This window comes from Sylvia atricapilla, chromosome 6 (assembly GCF_009819655.1).
Source record: "Sylvia atricapilla isolate bSylAtr1 chromosome 6, bSylAtr1.pri, whole genome shotgun sequence".
Lineage (NCBI taxonomy): Eukaryota > Metazoa > Chordata > Aves > Passeriformes > Sylviidae > Sylvia > Sylvia atricapilla.
In genome coordinates, this window is record NC_089145.1 from 10,048,378 (window position 1) to 10,060,983 (window position 12,606).

A 12,606-nucleotide genomic window follows, 5' to 3' on the forward strand; every position below is an offset into this window, starting at 1 on the left:
CAAAAGATTCACTTTTTTCCTTTTTTGTAGTTTTCTTCTGGCTCTCATTTGTCCATTTGGGAGCAAAAAGTTTTTTGAAAAGCCATTTTGTATCATGTGCTTCAACTAGTCATCTACGCCAGCCAGAGAATCCCGGAATGACTCAGGTTGGAAGGACCTTAAAGCTCATCCAGGAGGTCCAGGAGCTGATCCCTGGCAGGTCTGATCCTGCCTGCAGGGCTGAGCCCCCTCCATCCTCCTGCCCACTGTCAGCTCTGCCTCTCTCACACCTCCTCATCTGGCGCTCGATACCGCCCCGGAGCCACGCCTGGCTGACAGTGGGAGATGGATGGGGCTGAGCCGGCTCCGCGGGGCACGGACACGTGCGGGGGATGCGGGGGGAACCGGGGACGCGGTTCCTCTCTGCTTCACATCAGTCCTGGGCCAGGTCCCAAATGCTGCCTGGGCTGCCCCCTTGGCTGCCCCACAGAGCCCAGGGACACGGGGATCCCCTCTGTGTTACGATGGACACAGGAGGGATTCAAGTGCCGAGCCCAAGACAGGACAGAGGGCTGAGCCTCAGTTGGGAGAAAATGTCCAGCTCTGTGCAGAGCAGGGAGGGAGTTCAGTGCCACCATCACTGGGACACCAACAGGTTCAGAAAGCCACCAGCATCCACACAAGGACATCCCCTGGTCCTCCAGAGCCTCAGCATCCCTCATGAATACCCTTCATGGTGCGCTATGAGACAGTGTCCACAGCCCTAGTGCAGTTCAGAGGGGAGCAGGGGGGGCTCTGGAGTACCCCCCCTGCTTTTTCCCTGTAACACCCCATCCCAGTGTCCATCACCTCCCACAAAGAGCTCTCAGCCCCGCGGCGCCCGCTTGTCCCCATCCATCTCCTGCTGTCACTGCAGTGAGGGGCATAGGGGTCCCAGGCACCAGGGCAGAGACTGGATCCACCTTAGGGGGGTTATGGGGAGGGAGCAGCTCATTCCTCCTGCCAGAGCTGCAGAGGCTCTGCCGGAGCAGTGGATCTTTGCCAATGCCTCAACACCGTGGTTTTCAATAGCAGGTGGTGACGGCTGCATACAGAGAGGGGAGCTCCCACCTCCCCTCGCTCAGATCTGTGATGTGACGGGACAAGGAGACCCCAAAAAAGATGTCCCTGGCCAGCCTGGGGCATCCCAAGCCCTGTTTGGGGACTGGTGGTGGTCTCAGCGGTGCCACCGCTCCCCTCCCGTCCATCATCACCACGTCAAGACATGAAGGCAGGCTGGGGAAGGGGGCTGTGCTCCAGCCCCCAAGGACCACCTCGGCTCCAGCCCCCGCCTCTCCATCCCCGAGCTGGGGCATAAAACCCCCGGCAGGCTGCAGGGACACTGCGGAGCCAGCGCTGCAGGAGACGGGGCTTTGGCGGGCTCCCACTGCCACCATGCCGGGGAATGGAGCCACAGACACCTCCTGCCCTCCCACCACACCCATGGCAGGTAAAAGCCACCCATGACAACACCCTCTGCACCCAGTGTGGTGGGGTCCTGCAGCATTTTGGGATGTAGCAGGGATGGGGATAAAACCCCACTGTGGTGGGGGAGAGGACACCCTGATCCTGCCACCATCTCTACAGAGGGAGGGTGTGATGGGGTGGCCCTGCACGGGGTCTGCTTCCCCCGACCAACAGCTCTTCAACCTCCTGCAGCCTACCTGGGCAGCCCGAGTGAGGGGTCTCTGTGCACCCCCGGCCTCGGGTGGGCTGGAGAGGGGCCAGGGGCCAGCGGCAAGAACCGGCATGTGTGCCACGCCGCGGCACGGCTGGAGATGGGCAGCCTCTGGGAGGAGTTCAACCGCCTGGGCACTGAGATGATCGTCACCAAGGCAGGCAGGTGGGAACTGGAGTGGCCTGGGGAGCTGCAAAGGTGGGGGGGGCACCTCCTTCCCACCCCCCTCTCTGTGCAGGAGGATGTTCCCCACCTTTCAGGTGAAGCTGTCGGGTTTGGATCCGCTGGCCGACTACGTCCTGCTCATGGATTTCATCCCGCTGGACGACAAGAGATACAGGTGGGGATGGGGCAATGGGGGCAGGGGATCAGATCTGGGGGTGCTGAGCCCTTCCCTGCCCTGCAGATACGCCTTCCACAGCTCATCCTGGCTGGCAGCGGGCCGGGCAGAGCCGGCGGCTCCTGGCCGCGTTCATTTCCACCCTGACTCCCCGGCCAAGGGCGCCCAGTGGATGCGGCAGATCGTGTCCTTCGACAAGCTCAAGCTGACCAACAACCTCCTGGATGACAATGGCCACGTGAGGACCCCACTGCAGGGTGGGTGATGGGGGGGGACACAATGCATCCCTGTCCGGGGGTGTCCTGCCACCTCCTCTTTCCCACCCCTAGATCATCCTCAACTCCATGCACCGCTACCAGCCCCGCTTCCACGTCGTCTTCGTGGACCCACGGCGCGACAGTGAGCGCTTTGCCCACCAGAACTTCAAGTCCTTCAGCTTCCCTGAGACCCAGTTCATGGCAGTGACAGCTTACCAGAATCACCGGGTGAGCACCAGCCAGAAGGAAATTGGGGCACCCTCCCAGGGACCCCCTGACCGCTCTCCCCTCCGCAGATCACCCAGCTGAAGATCGCCAGCAACCCCTTCGCCAAGGGATTTCGGGACGGCGACCCCGAGCCATGGTAAGGCACCCCTGGGTGTCATCCCCACCCCAATGGTGAGGATGTAGAGCCACCCCCCTGAGCCCCCACCCCATGTCTCTTGCAGGTGCGGGGCGCCGGCAGGGTCCCTGCTGGGTGCGCTGCCCCGCGCCCGGGCCGCCCCGCTGCCCCCCTGCCCCGAGAAGCAGGAGAAAGGTAGGGGGGCTGCAGGGGGGGCTGAGCCCCTGCTGCTGCCTCTCCCCCCCACAGGGGCTCCACGCAGCCGTGGGGCTCTGGCTGCTGCCCCTCAGCAACCAGCAGCACCTCCCAGTTTCCCTGAGCTCTCTGCAGCCACCTTCCAGCCCCTCACCTGCCCCTCTGGTGTCTATGTGGCAGCCAAACCCCGCACCCTGCCCTACCCCGTGGCTGCCTTCCCCCCGCTCAGCACCTATGGCCCCAATGCAGCTCCCACCTTCAGCTACGGCCAGCAGTGACGGGGGCCACCCCCAAGCTCCCCCCTGCACCTCCTACCCAAGCAATGGCAATGCAGAGCTGGGGAGAGACACAGGAATGGCTTTATTCTCTGCCAAGGAGTCTCCAGGGGTCCGGTGAGGGGCAATTTGGGGTGCAGCCGACGTTCCAAGCCCCTGGCATCCCCATGGCATGGCTATTCCCAGGTGTCTGTGGCGAAGGCGAAGGGGCACAGCTTGTACCCAGCACCCACGTAGAACTTATTCTGGAACTCCACCCTGGTGAGGAGAAGGGGTTGAGGAGTGCTCGGGGGAGGTGGGGGGGGAGGGTCCATCGCTCCCCCCAGACCCAACCAGAAACCCATCAGCTTTGGGAGCTCACCAGTGCAGGCGCAGGGCATGGAGGAAGGCAGAGAGCCCCTCCATCACCAGCAGGATGGCCACGGTCAGCACGGCAAAGGCGGCAAAGACAGGCACCAGCACCACGCCGCCCACGTAGCTCAGCCCCACAAAGCCATTCCGCATCACCATTGTCCACAGGACCTCCGAGAGCTCTGGGAATAGGAGGGACAAGTGCAGGAGCGGGGAGTGAGGGTCTGCCTGGCTCTCAGCAGGACAAGAGGGGACCAAGGGGACTCACGGGCATGTGCCAGGCTGAGCGCCCAGAGCCTCAGGTAGGATGCTGTGTTAGAGATACAGCCCAGGCAGTACTCGATGGTGTGGATTGCCTGGTGCATGAAGATTTCTGTGAAGTCCAAGTGCTGCAGGAAAAGAGGGGACATGGGACATCAGCAGGGAGCACAGACATCCTCATCCCACCACCAAAACCCACCTGGATGCCCCTCACCTTGGCATCAGGGCTGTGTCCCCCGCTCTCCACATCCTCCTTGGTGGCGTTGACAGAGTTGCCAGCCTCCTGCCCCTCCAGCAGCGGCTCCTGTTCCCCTCTGGCTAGCGGCTGCACTGGGACAGCACCAGCAGTGAGACCTCCCCATGATCCCCACGGAGCCCCCCACAGCCCCTGGCCTTACCGTCCTCGGGGTACGCTGCCGGCACCACCGGTACAGCGGCGTCCCCAGGAGCAGGACGGGCACCGATGCCAGCGCCAGCACCACCAGCACCATCTGCACCGGCACCTGCGGCACAAGGACAGCGTTTTGGGGTGGGTCTACCCCATCTGGGAACAGCCCCACTCCTGACACCCTCTCTCCTAGCCAGGGTGAGGAGTAGGTGCCCACAGGGTGGTGGGTGGTACCTGTCCTGGGTAGAGAGGGAGGTTCTCGGCATTGGAAGTGAAGAGGAACATGTCGATGAAGTGGATGAGGATGCTGGGGGCCACCAGGGAGTCAGCAGCACTGAACTTGATCCACTTGTAGAAGATGAGGAAGACCAGGTAGCCAAAAAGAGCCAGGAGGAAAATCATCTCTGGGAGGAACTCCAGGACCAGCCGGTGCCGCTGCTGGAAGTGCCTGAGTGGGAGGACATCGGCCATGCTCATCCTGTCCCTCCTCACCCTAGCATGTCCTCAGCACCCACCGAGGTTCAGGGGTACAAGACCCCAGTTGCCACCCCATCTCACCCAGGTGAGTCCAATCTCAGTCCCCTTGGCATGCCCAGAGCCCCACGGGCACAGCCCAAGGACTCACACATGGTTGAAGACCCCCAACACGACGCCGAAGCCCATGTGCACGATGCCTAGCACCACTGACATCTTCATCTTGAAGGAGTTGAGGAAGTTGAGGTGGTTGGTGGCCAAGCTCCAGATCTGTCACAAACAAGGTGGGTGAGACTCTGCACCACCCCAAAGAGGGTCCCACCTTGTTGTCATCCCCATGGGACACTCACTGGGTCGATCCCGAATGGATATGGCCCTCGGAAGACACCGGTGACATTGGGGTCCAGGGTGAGCAAGGGGTGGGTGGCGAGGTAGGCAGAGCTGGGGGCAGAGCGAGGGGTGTCAGTGCCAGCAGGGAGATGGGGACCCGGGCAGGGGCCACGGGGCTGGGACCCCACCTCCAAGAGGAGTGGTTGGCCATGGTGGCCACGCTCCAGGCAGAGGGGAAGATGGCGGTGGCTTTGCTGAAGCACTCGTTGTAGATGAAGCCGGTGTAGATGGAGAAGGCACCCATGAGCAAGATGAGGTAGCGCCCCTCGAAGAACGTCAGCCAGATCTAGGGTGGCAAACACGGCTCCCATGTCCCACACCACCTCTCCTGCCCCACACTGTGCCTGTCCTGAGCCACCAGTCCCATCCCGTATCATATAACCCCACTCCACACCCCCAACCTCATCCCATGTCCCAACCCTCCATCCCGCTCCATCCAGCCCCCACCTCGTTGGTGCCCTGCCGCAGGCGGGGGCTGTCCTCGTACAGCACCATCCAGAGCGCGAAGAGGAACATGAGCAGCCCGTGCCCCACGTCCCCAAACATGATGGCGAAGATGAAGGGGAAGGTGATGATGGCATAGGGTGCTGTGGGACACAGGGACTGCGTTACACAAGGTGTCCCCTCTCAGCCCCTGGGCCTCAGGGGGGTGCCAGGGGGCCTTACCGGGGTTCACCTCCTGGTAACTGGCCACCCCATAGGCATCCACGATGCTCTGGAAGCCAGCGGTGAACTTGTTGGTGCGGATGAGGGTGGGGGGGCTCTCCGAGGTGGGGACACGCTGCACGAAGCACTCCACACTGGAGCCGCTCTGGTACTGTGGGGACAGCATCCAGAACCTGATCCTGGCACCGCCAACACTCCCCTGCCCGGTATGTGGAGCCTGCCCCCGGCACCCACTCCACAACACCCCCCTTCCTGGCACCCACCCCCAGCACCCCTTGCCCAGCACCTGGAGCCTGTTCCTGGCACCCACCCCACAGTCCCCCTCAGCCTGGCACATGCCCCACCATCATGAGGGAACATAGGGACACCAAGCGACCTCTGGCATGAGGAAATGGGGACACTGAGCAACCCCAAAAAAAGACATGGAGGCACAGAACAACCCCTGGAATGAGGACATGGGGACACTGAGAAACCCTTGACATGAAGACCTGGGACACCAAAAAACCCAGGCACAGATGCGGGAACACAGAGCAACTCCTGACACAAGGACAACTGAGCAACCCCAGAAAAAGGACATGGATACTCTGAACAATCCCTGCTGCAAGGACATGGGGACACCCTGAGCATGCCCAGGATGAGGATGCTGAGCCACTCACAGATCCCTGGCGCAGGGCATCCTGCACTTGGGTGAGGTCCTGCACGGGGCACCAGACCTCGGCGATGAGGCATTTCTCGGTGACATCGAAGCTGCACTGGTTGAGGACGAGGTAGATGGCCTTCATCTTCTGCACCTGCACGCGCCAGGTGGGCAGCGCCAGCGCCACCTTGTCCAGCACCTCCGCCAGGTACTTCTCCGTCTCCTCCAGCGTCTGCGGGCACTTGTGTCAGGGATGGCAACCCAAGTGTGGCCCCCATATCCCCCTCATGGCACCCAGCTCACCACACTGAGCTCCTGGATCTCGCCGTGCAGCCTGGTAATGGTGTCTGTCCTGCTGGCCTCATTCTCTGGGTACAGATACACCTGGCAGTGGAAGCTGGGGCAGAGAGACATTGCTGTGACAGGGGGTGTCAGGGCTCCCGGCCCTCCAGCAGGGTCCAGAGTGGGTGGGTGTTACTAAATAAACCTGCCCGTGGGCAGAGGCATGGTCACTCACCAGTTCGCGATCTTGCGGATCTTCTGCCCAATCTGCTCGCCCCAGTAGGAAATGAGGAAGATGACCCAGGTGATGCTCTCGCCCTGGGGACAGCACACTCCGTGTCACTCTGGTGTCCCAGCCCCCACAGCCACGCCAGACCCCCGGGTGCTGCCTCACCGTGGCCGGGTCCTCCATCGGCTCGGGCATCTCCACGAAGGAGGCCACCAGGTACCCGCGGCAGGCGCGCCACAGCAGCCGCTCGAAGGCGCTCACTCGCCACGGGTGGATGACGCCAGCCACGAAGCTGCAGACGCACAGCAGGAGTGTTGGGACAGGCAAACCGCTCCATGGCTGCACCACTGCCACATAGCTCATCTCCAAGCCTTACCCCGCAGCTTCCCAGCTGCCCCAGAACCCCTCTCCTACCCCCGCCCCGCACCCTTTCCTCTCTCACTTGATCTTGCGCTCGAGGTGCTGGTGCAGGGAGGGGTCGAGGATGGGCTCACGCTCCGAGAGCGCCCGTGGCCGCGGCGGGGAGCCCAGGGGGGCCTGCAGCGATGCGGAGCAGAGGGGTGAGCCTGGGGGGAAACTGAGGCCCACGGCAGCACCCCCGGGTCGGCGGGGACCCCCGCACCCACCGGCAGGCTGGTGAAGCGCTGTCCCTCGCGCAGCACGTGCAGGTACTGGCGCAGGTCCCGCAGGCGGTCGCGCAGGGACGCGCGGCTCCGGGAGACTTCCCGCAGCTCCTGCGCCAGCTGCTCCGACTGCTCCTGCACCCGCAGCGCTTCCCGAGCCACCGGCGCCCGCGGGCTCTCGGGACACGGCCCCGGCATCCGTCCCGCGGCCCGCAGCTCCTGCTGCAGGAAGGCTGGAGAAGGGGGATGCACGGTCGGACTGAGGGGCCGAGCCGGGCGTGCCCCTGAAAAGCCCCCCCAAAGTCAGCCCGCAGCCCCTCGACACTCACTGAAGGTTTTCTCCATCTCCTCGCAGCGCCGCACCTCGCCCACGAAGCGCCGCTGGAAGGGGCTCACTTTTGGGTTCAGCTGCGGGGGTACAGTCAAGGCATGGCCCCATATTGCATTGGGGGGTTCAGCACCCCGGGGAAACAGGCAGCCCAGGCACCGAACCCAGGCTGACCAACTTCCTTGTTCCCACGGCACCCTAAAACACCCACCCCAAACCCGACCAGACCAAACCCGCTGTACACAGAGCACCTCAAACCACCCACCCCAAACCCAGTGCACCCAGGCCCACCCAGCCGGACCCCCTGCAGCCCAGACACCCCAAAACGCCCCCCCAGCCCCAACTTACATCTCTGAACTCCAGCAGCCCGCGCTCCCCCAGCTCGCTGATGCAGCTGTAGGCAGAAGCCGACTGGAGGAAGAGCTGGGCCAGACAAACCTCCTCGCTGCGGAACAGGGACCCCATGGCGCCCCGGAGACCCCCGGTCCGGCCCGGGGTGCGGAGGCGTCAGGGCACACGCCTGGGGATGGGATAGGATGGAACAGGAGGGAACAGGGTGGGATGAGAATGGGAAACTGAGAGGAATGTGGGTGAGGGCTGAGAGGAAAGGGAGACAACAGGGCAGAGGTCGCCCGGCTGTCTCGGCGGCTGCGGCGACGGAACCGGGTTGTCGCAGCGCTGTGACCGTGGGAAACCGGCCCGCTCAGTCACACGCGGCTGTGCCCAGCACCGGGCAGGCAAAGTACTTTCGAAACCCCCCCCTTCCCCCTCCACCCCCCGCCCCATTCAGCTGCTTCTGAGTCAGGGCCGGCGCATTCCCCGCCCCGGGGCCGCCCCGGCGGGCCGGACCCTCTCCGGACCCACCCGCCCGTGCTGCTCCCCCCGCCGCGGAGATCGGCCGGGATCCAGCACTTCCTCTTCCCCAGGAAGAGCCCGGCCCCGGGGAGGGACCGACCGGCCCGGCCCCGCCGCCCCCCGGGAGCCCCGTTCCCCGGGACGTACCGCACCCCGCACCGCGTGGGGAGCGGCCCCTCGGAGACAGGACCCCCGCAACATCCCCCGAGGAGGATGGAAATGGGAAACATTTCTCGGAGCCGGGAAACTGCCCGCCAGTATCAACAGGACCCGCACACCGGTGTGAAACCGGACTGCTAGGGAGTAATTGCTCAAAACAATCCCCACGTGCGCAGGAGCTAGGATGCCATCTCTGGAGAGAAGAGGTTTGGGGTGCTACTGCCCAATCTGCATAAAACTAAGGGGGTGAACTATCGCTGCCTGCATCCTGCCAGGCGCCATGGTCGCTCTTGTCGTGCTCATGGTCGTCCCTTGCACAACTCGCTCAGTTCTAACCCTTCCCCTCCGGCATCGCCGGCTGAACTGCGCCGCCGTGAGAGGCAGCTGAGAAGGGATCGTTGAAGCCCTTGATGATCAAAGACCCCCGAAGTGCTCCCAAACTCATTTCCGAGGCCTTTCACCAGAGGACTGAAACCTGGGCCATTCCCCCTGAGCCTGATCGCATCATTTTAACTCCTCGGACTTTCTGTTTTGTGGGCTTCTTCCCCCAATGCCGACAGATCAAGACAATCGCTTCGAGCAAGGGACAAATAAATTGCAACAATCAAGTCACAAGATCTGCCAGGGATGATTAGTTTTTACCCTTATTTTTTCGTTCTTTTTTTCTCTTTTCCTTTATACATTTCTTTAAAGTTATGCTTTCATGTTGCTGTATTACATTAGATAATAATGACCAAAACGGCTTCTAAAATAAACCCTACACATATTTACTTACAACCACCATTCATTAAAAGTCCTTTCACTCTAATCCACCTCTCAGTTACTCTCACCTTCAAAGGGCAGGTCCTGACAACTGATAGCCCTGGGATCTCCCTGCTGGGATCACTGGGACCCCCACACTGGTACCACTGCGAGACTGCTGCCAGATTTTCCAGGCTCCCCACACTGGTACCCCCACACCAATACCACTACAGGCTCCCCCACTGATACCATTGGGACCCTCTGCTGCCATCATCCAGATCACAGGCATCACTGGGACCCTCACACCTGTACCACTGTGAACCCCCCGTGCCAGGATCACCAGGCCCCCCCACCCTGGCTGCCCTCAGAAGCTGCAAATGACCCTCCCAGATTCCTCAATCCCCCCCAGCATTGCCCCTCCATCCTTGCCTGCCCCCTTCCACCTCCCACACCATTCCTTGCAAACCACCCCCTTCCCCAACATCAGTACCAGCACCCCCAGGACCCGCATCTGCTTCCCCAGAACAAAACCACACACCCAGGGGCGGGTCCCCCCAAGAGTCAGGGGGTCTGGAAAGGAAAAGACACGGAGTTATGGGAAGGAGCTGGCACCCACAGTGCCAACAGAGGGGGTGAATCCCCAAACACTTTATTTGGGGAACGTGTGGGGGCCATCACCGGTACAGGTAATCGGCCTGGATGTTAGCCGCGATCTCAGCCTCCCACTTGTCACCATTGTTGAGCAGCTTCTCCTTGTTGTAGAGCAGCTCCTCGTGCGTCTCCGTCGAGAACTCGAAGTTGGGGCCCTGCCAGGGTGGAATGGGGTCACCCTTGGGGGTCACCGTGGTGGGGAAAGGGAGTCCCGACAGTCCCCCCGGGCCCCACTCACCTCCACGATGGCGTCCACAGGACAGGCCTCCTGGCAGAACCCGCAGTAGATGCACTTGGTCATGTCAATGTCATAGCGGGTGGTGCGGCGGCTGCCATCGGCACGGGGCTCAGCCTCGATAGTGATGGCCTAGTGCGGGGACATCATCATCATAGCCAGAGCCCCCGGTGAGGAGGAGGAGGAGGGGGAGGAAGGCTCACCTGTGCTGGGCACACGGCCTCGCAGAGCTTGCAGGCGATGCAGCGCTCCTCCCCGGACGGGTACCGGCGCAGCGCGTGCTCCCCACGGAACCGCGGGCTCAGCGGGCCCTTCTCAAACGGGTAATTGATGGTGGCCGGCTCACGGAAAAGGTAGCTCAGGGTCATGGCCAGGCCTGCGAGGGAGAATAAGGGGTTACGACATGTTTGGGAATGGGGATCACCTCACAAAGGTGGAGGGTGAGTGGAGTCTCGCCTCGGATGAGCTCGGTCCAGAGCAGGGTTTGGGCGGCACGGTCAGTGATGGATCGCATGTCCATGGCTGGCTCCTGGATGTTGACGTACTCTGTGGGAAGAGGGGAGCTGTGCCCACCCTGCAGAGCCCTGGGGTGGGAGCTGAGCCCCCACAGGGGGCAGCACGGCCATACTCACTGTAACAGTCCCTGGGGGTGCTGGTGCTGAGCGGGCGCAGGGAGCCCAGAGGGGCCAGGGGGCCTGCGGAGAGACAAGAGGGTCAGCAGGGTCAAGACGGGGTTTGGGGGATTCAGGAGGTTTGGGGATTACAGGGCGGCCTCACCTGCACGGGCAGCCTGGTACAGCAGTCGCAGCGCTGCCATGGCTGGTCCTGGGGTGCAGAGAGAACCTCAGCAACTACCAGTAAGAGACTGGGGCAGCCAGGGGCCCCTCACTTCCCATGGGGCCCCCCACTTTCCATGGACCCTGATCCCCACTCCTCCACCCAAAGAGACCCAGAGCCCCAGACACCCCTGTCTTAACACCCCAAAAACAATCCCAAGTGCTTTCCTAGGAAACCAGGCATTCTGTTTCCTCTGTCAACCCCTCTCAAGAGACCCAAGCATCTTGTCCCTCCTTGCAGCCCCCTCTTATGGGACCCAAGTGTATCCCCCAAGAGACCCGAGTATCTTGTCCACCCCCTAAAAGGGACCCAGTTGTTCCCCCAAGAGACCCGAGCATCCTGCTCCTCCACGCCCCAGGGGCACCCAGGTGTCCCGTCCCCTCCCACCCCTAATGATCCAGGGGCCCTGATGTCCTGCCTCCCCCAAGGGCCCCCACGTGTCTCTCCACTCCCGTCCCCAAGGCCCCTCCCCGCCGCCTCGCACCCACCTGAGCCCGCAGCGGGACCGATCCTTCCTGTCACCCCCAAAGTCCCCGCTCAGCCTGTGTGTCCCTTCGGAGAGGATGGGGGCGGCAGGTAGCGCAGTGTCCGGGCCGCCCCCTCCACCCCAAGCGGGATTTGGGCGGCCACTACACGCCACCGGAGGCGACCAAAGCCCTGGGCCCGCCCTGGGCCCCCCGAGCTCCCCTGGGTCCCCTGAGCCCCTCTTTCCACCTCACCTGCCCCAAGGGCCCTTCGGCGTCCTGACCCCTGGCCGCCCCCGCGGGCACTGCGCATGCGCGTGCGGCGGCGCGTTGTGGGCGGGACGAGCGACGGTAGACGCGCTTCTCATTGGTGAGAGTCCGTAACGGCCTGGGGGCGGCAAGAAAGAGGGGCAAGCGTCCCTGACTGGGCGGAGCGTGGCCACGCTGCGCGGCGATTGGTGAAACTCGGAGAGGGGCGTGTCCGAAGGGCGGGCGGAAGCGGAAGCGCGCAGTGATGCCGGAGGCGTGTGGTTACGGTACTGGCGCCGAGCCTGCTGCTCTTCCAGAGCTTCCCGAGCTTCCGCAGCTTTCCGTCCGGTTCCTGGAACAGCTCGGGCCACGGGTACCGGAAGGTCTCGAAGCTGGGGCAGCCCAGACATGTGGATTCACTACAAAGCCCGGCTCCGCCTCTGGTGGGCTCAGCGTTGGCCCCGACCCCGCAGCCCCGGCACGGTCCCTGGAGGCGAGCACCGGGGGCGTTTCCCTTTCCCTATTAAACCGTCTTTATCTCAAGTCCCTCGTCCAGTTCTTTGCATCGGCCCACCTGGGGAGATCCCCGTGGGATTCCGCCAGGACAACCCACAGCCCAGCAGGAATGGGGATCCCTCTACCGGCACAACCAGCCCCCCAAAATGGAGCAGCACGGAGCG

General features: G+C 63.0%; 3 protein-coding genes across 3 annotated transcripts; 1 reads left to right on the plus strand and 2 right to left on the minus strand.

Moving 5' to 3' along the window:
• Positions 1–712: 712 nt before the first annotated feature.
• TBX10 (T-box transcription factor 10) lies at positions 713–3,109 on the plus strand. Its single transcript, XM_066320285.1, has 8 exons — positions 713–779; positions 1,349–1,468; positions 1,678–1,861; positions 1,935–2,036; positions 2,103–2,274; positions 2,366–2,521; positions 2,590–2,657; positions 2,743–3,109. Exons 1-8 carry the CDS (start codon positions 713–715, stop codon positions 3,107–3,109), a joined length of 1,236 nt encoding a protein of 411 aa, XP_066176382.1.
• Positions 3,110–3,168: 59 nt separating this feature from the next.
• Positions 3,169–8,653, minus strand: TCIRG1 (T cell immune regulator 1, ATPase H+ transporting V0 subunit a3). The gene is made up of 20 exons (XM_066320688.1): positions 8,600–8,653; positions 8,084–8,255; positions 7,737–7,815; positions 7,411–7,640; positions 7,227–7,321; positions 6,950–7,076; positions 6,791–6,873; positions 6,577–6,670; positions 6,293–6,505; positions 5,637–5,787; positions 5,418–5,557; positions 5,099–5,256; positions 4,931–5,021; positions 4,732–4,850; positions 4,341–4,554; positions 4,117–4,221; positions 3,933–4,043; positions 3,726–3,846; positions 3,468–3,639; positions 3,169–3,364 (listed from the first exon to the last, which is right to left on the minus strand). The coding sequence occupies exons 2-20, from the start codon at positions 8,198–8,200 to the stop codon at positions 3,283–3,285; spliced, it is 2,502 nt and encodes an 833-aa protein (XP_066176785.1). The 5' UTR covers positions 8,201–8,255; positions 8,600–8,653; the 3' UTR covers positions 3,169–3,282.
• Positions 8,654–10,082: 1,429 nt separating this feature from the next.
• Positions 10,083–12,078, minus strand: NDUFS8 (NADH:ubiquinone oxidoreductase core subunit S8). The gene is made up of 7 exons (XM_066320691.1): positions 11,933–12,078; positions 11,154–11,201; positions 11,009–11,071; positions 10,833–10,922; positions 10,580–10,752; positions 10,380–10,508; positions 10,083–10,296 (listed from the first exon to the last, which is right to left on the minus strand). The coding sequence occupies exons 1-7, from the start codon at positions 11,988–11,990 to the stop codon at positions 10,165–10,167; spliced, it is 693 nt and encodes a 230-aa protein (XP_066176788.1). The 5' UTR covers positions 11,991–12,078; the 3' UTR covers positions 10,083–10,164.
• Between the last annotated feature and the right edge of the window lie 528 nt (positions 12,079–12,606).

Bases quoted from the DNA above. Each gene is read 5' to 3' on its own strand.
- TBX10 (XM_066320285.1), top strand. From the start codon at position 713: ATGGTGCGCTATGAGACAGTGTCCACAGCCCTAGTGCAGTTCAGAGGG. The intron at 1,862-1,934 runs GTGGGAACTGGA...CTCTCTGTGCAG, and splicing joins ATCGTCACCAAGGCAGGCAG to GAGGATGTTCCCCACCTTTC. The intron at 2,658-2,742 runs GTAAGGCACCCC...TGTCTCTTGCAG, and splicing joins GACGGCGACCCCGAGCCATG to GTGCGGGGCGCCGGCAGGGT.
- TCIRG1 (XM_066320688.1), bottom strand. From the start codon at position 8,200: ATGGGGTCCCTGTTCCGCAGCGAGGAGGTTTGTCTGGCCCAGCTCTTC. The intron at 7,322-7,410 runs GTGGGTGCGGGG...GCATCGCTGCAG, and splicing joins AGCGCTTCACCAGCCTGCCG to GCCCCCCTGGGCTCCCCGCC. The intron at 5,022-5,098 runs GTGGGGTCCCAG...CTCTGCCCCCAG, and splicing joins GCCAACCACTCCTCTTGGAG to CTCTGCCTACCTCGCCACCC.
- NDUFS8 (XM_066320691.1), bottom strand. From the start codon at position 11,990: ATGCGCAGTGCCCGCGGGGGCGGCCAGGGGTCAGGACGCCGAAGGGCC. The intron at 10,509-10,579 runs GTGAGCCTTCCT...TCCCCGCACTAG, and splicing joins AGGCCGTGTGCCCAGCACAG to GCCATCACTATCGAGGCTGA. The intron at 10,297-10,379 runs GTGAGTGGGGCC...CCACCCTGGCAG, and splicing joins CTGTGGACGCCATCGTGGAG to GGCCCCAACTTCGAGTTCTC.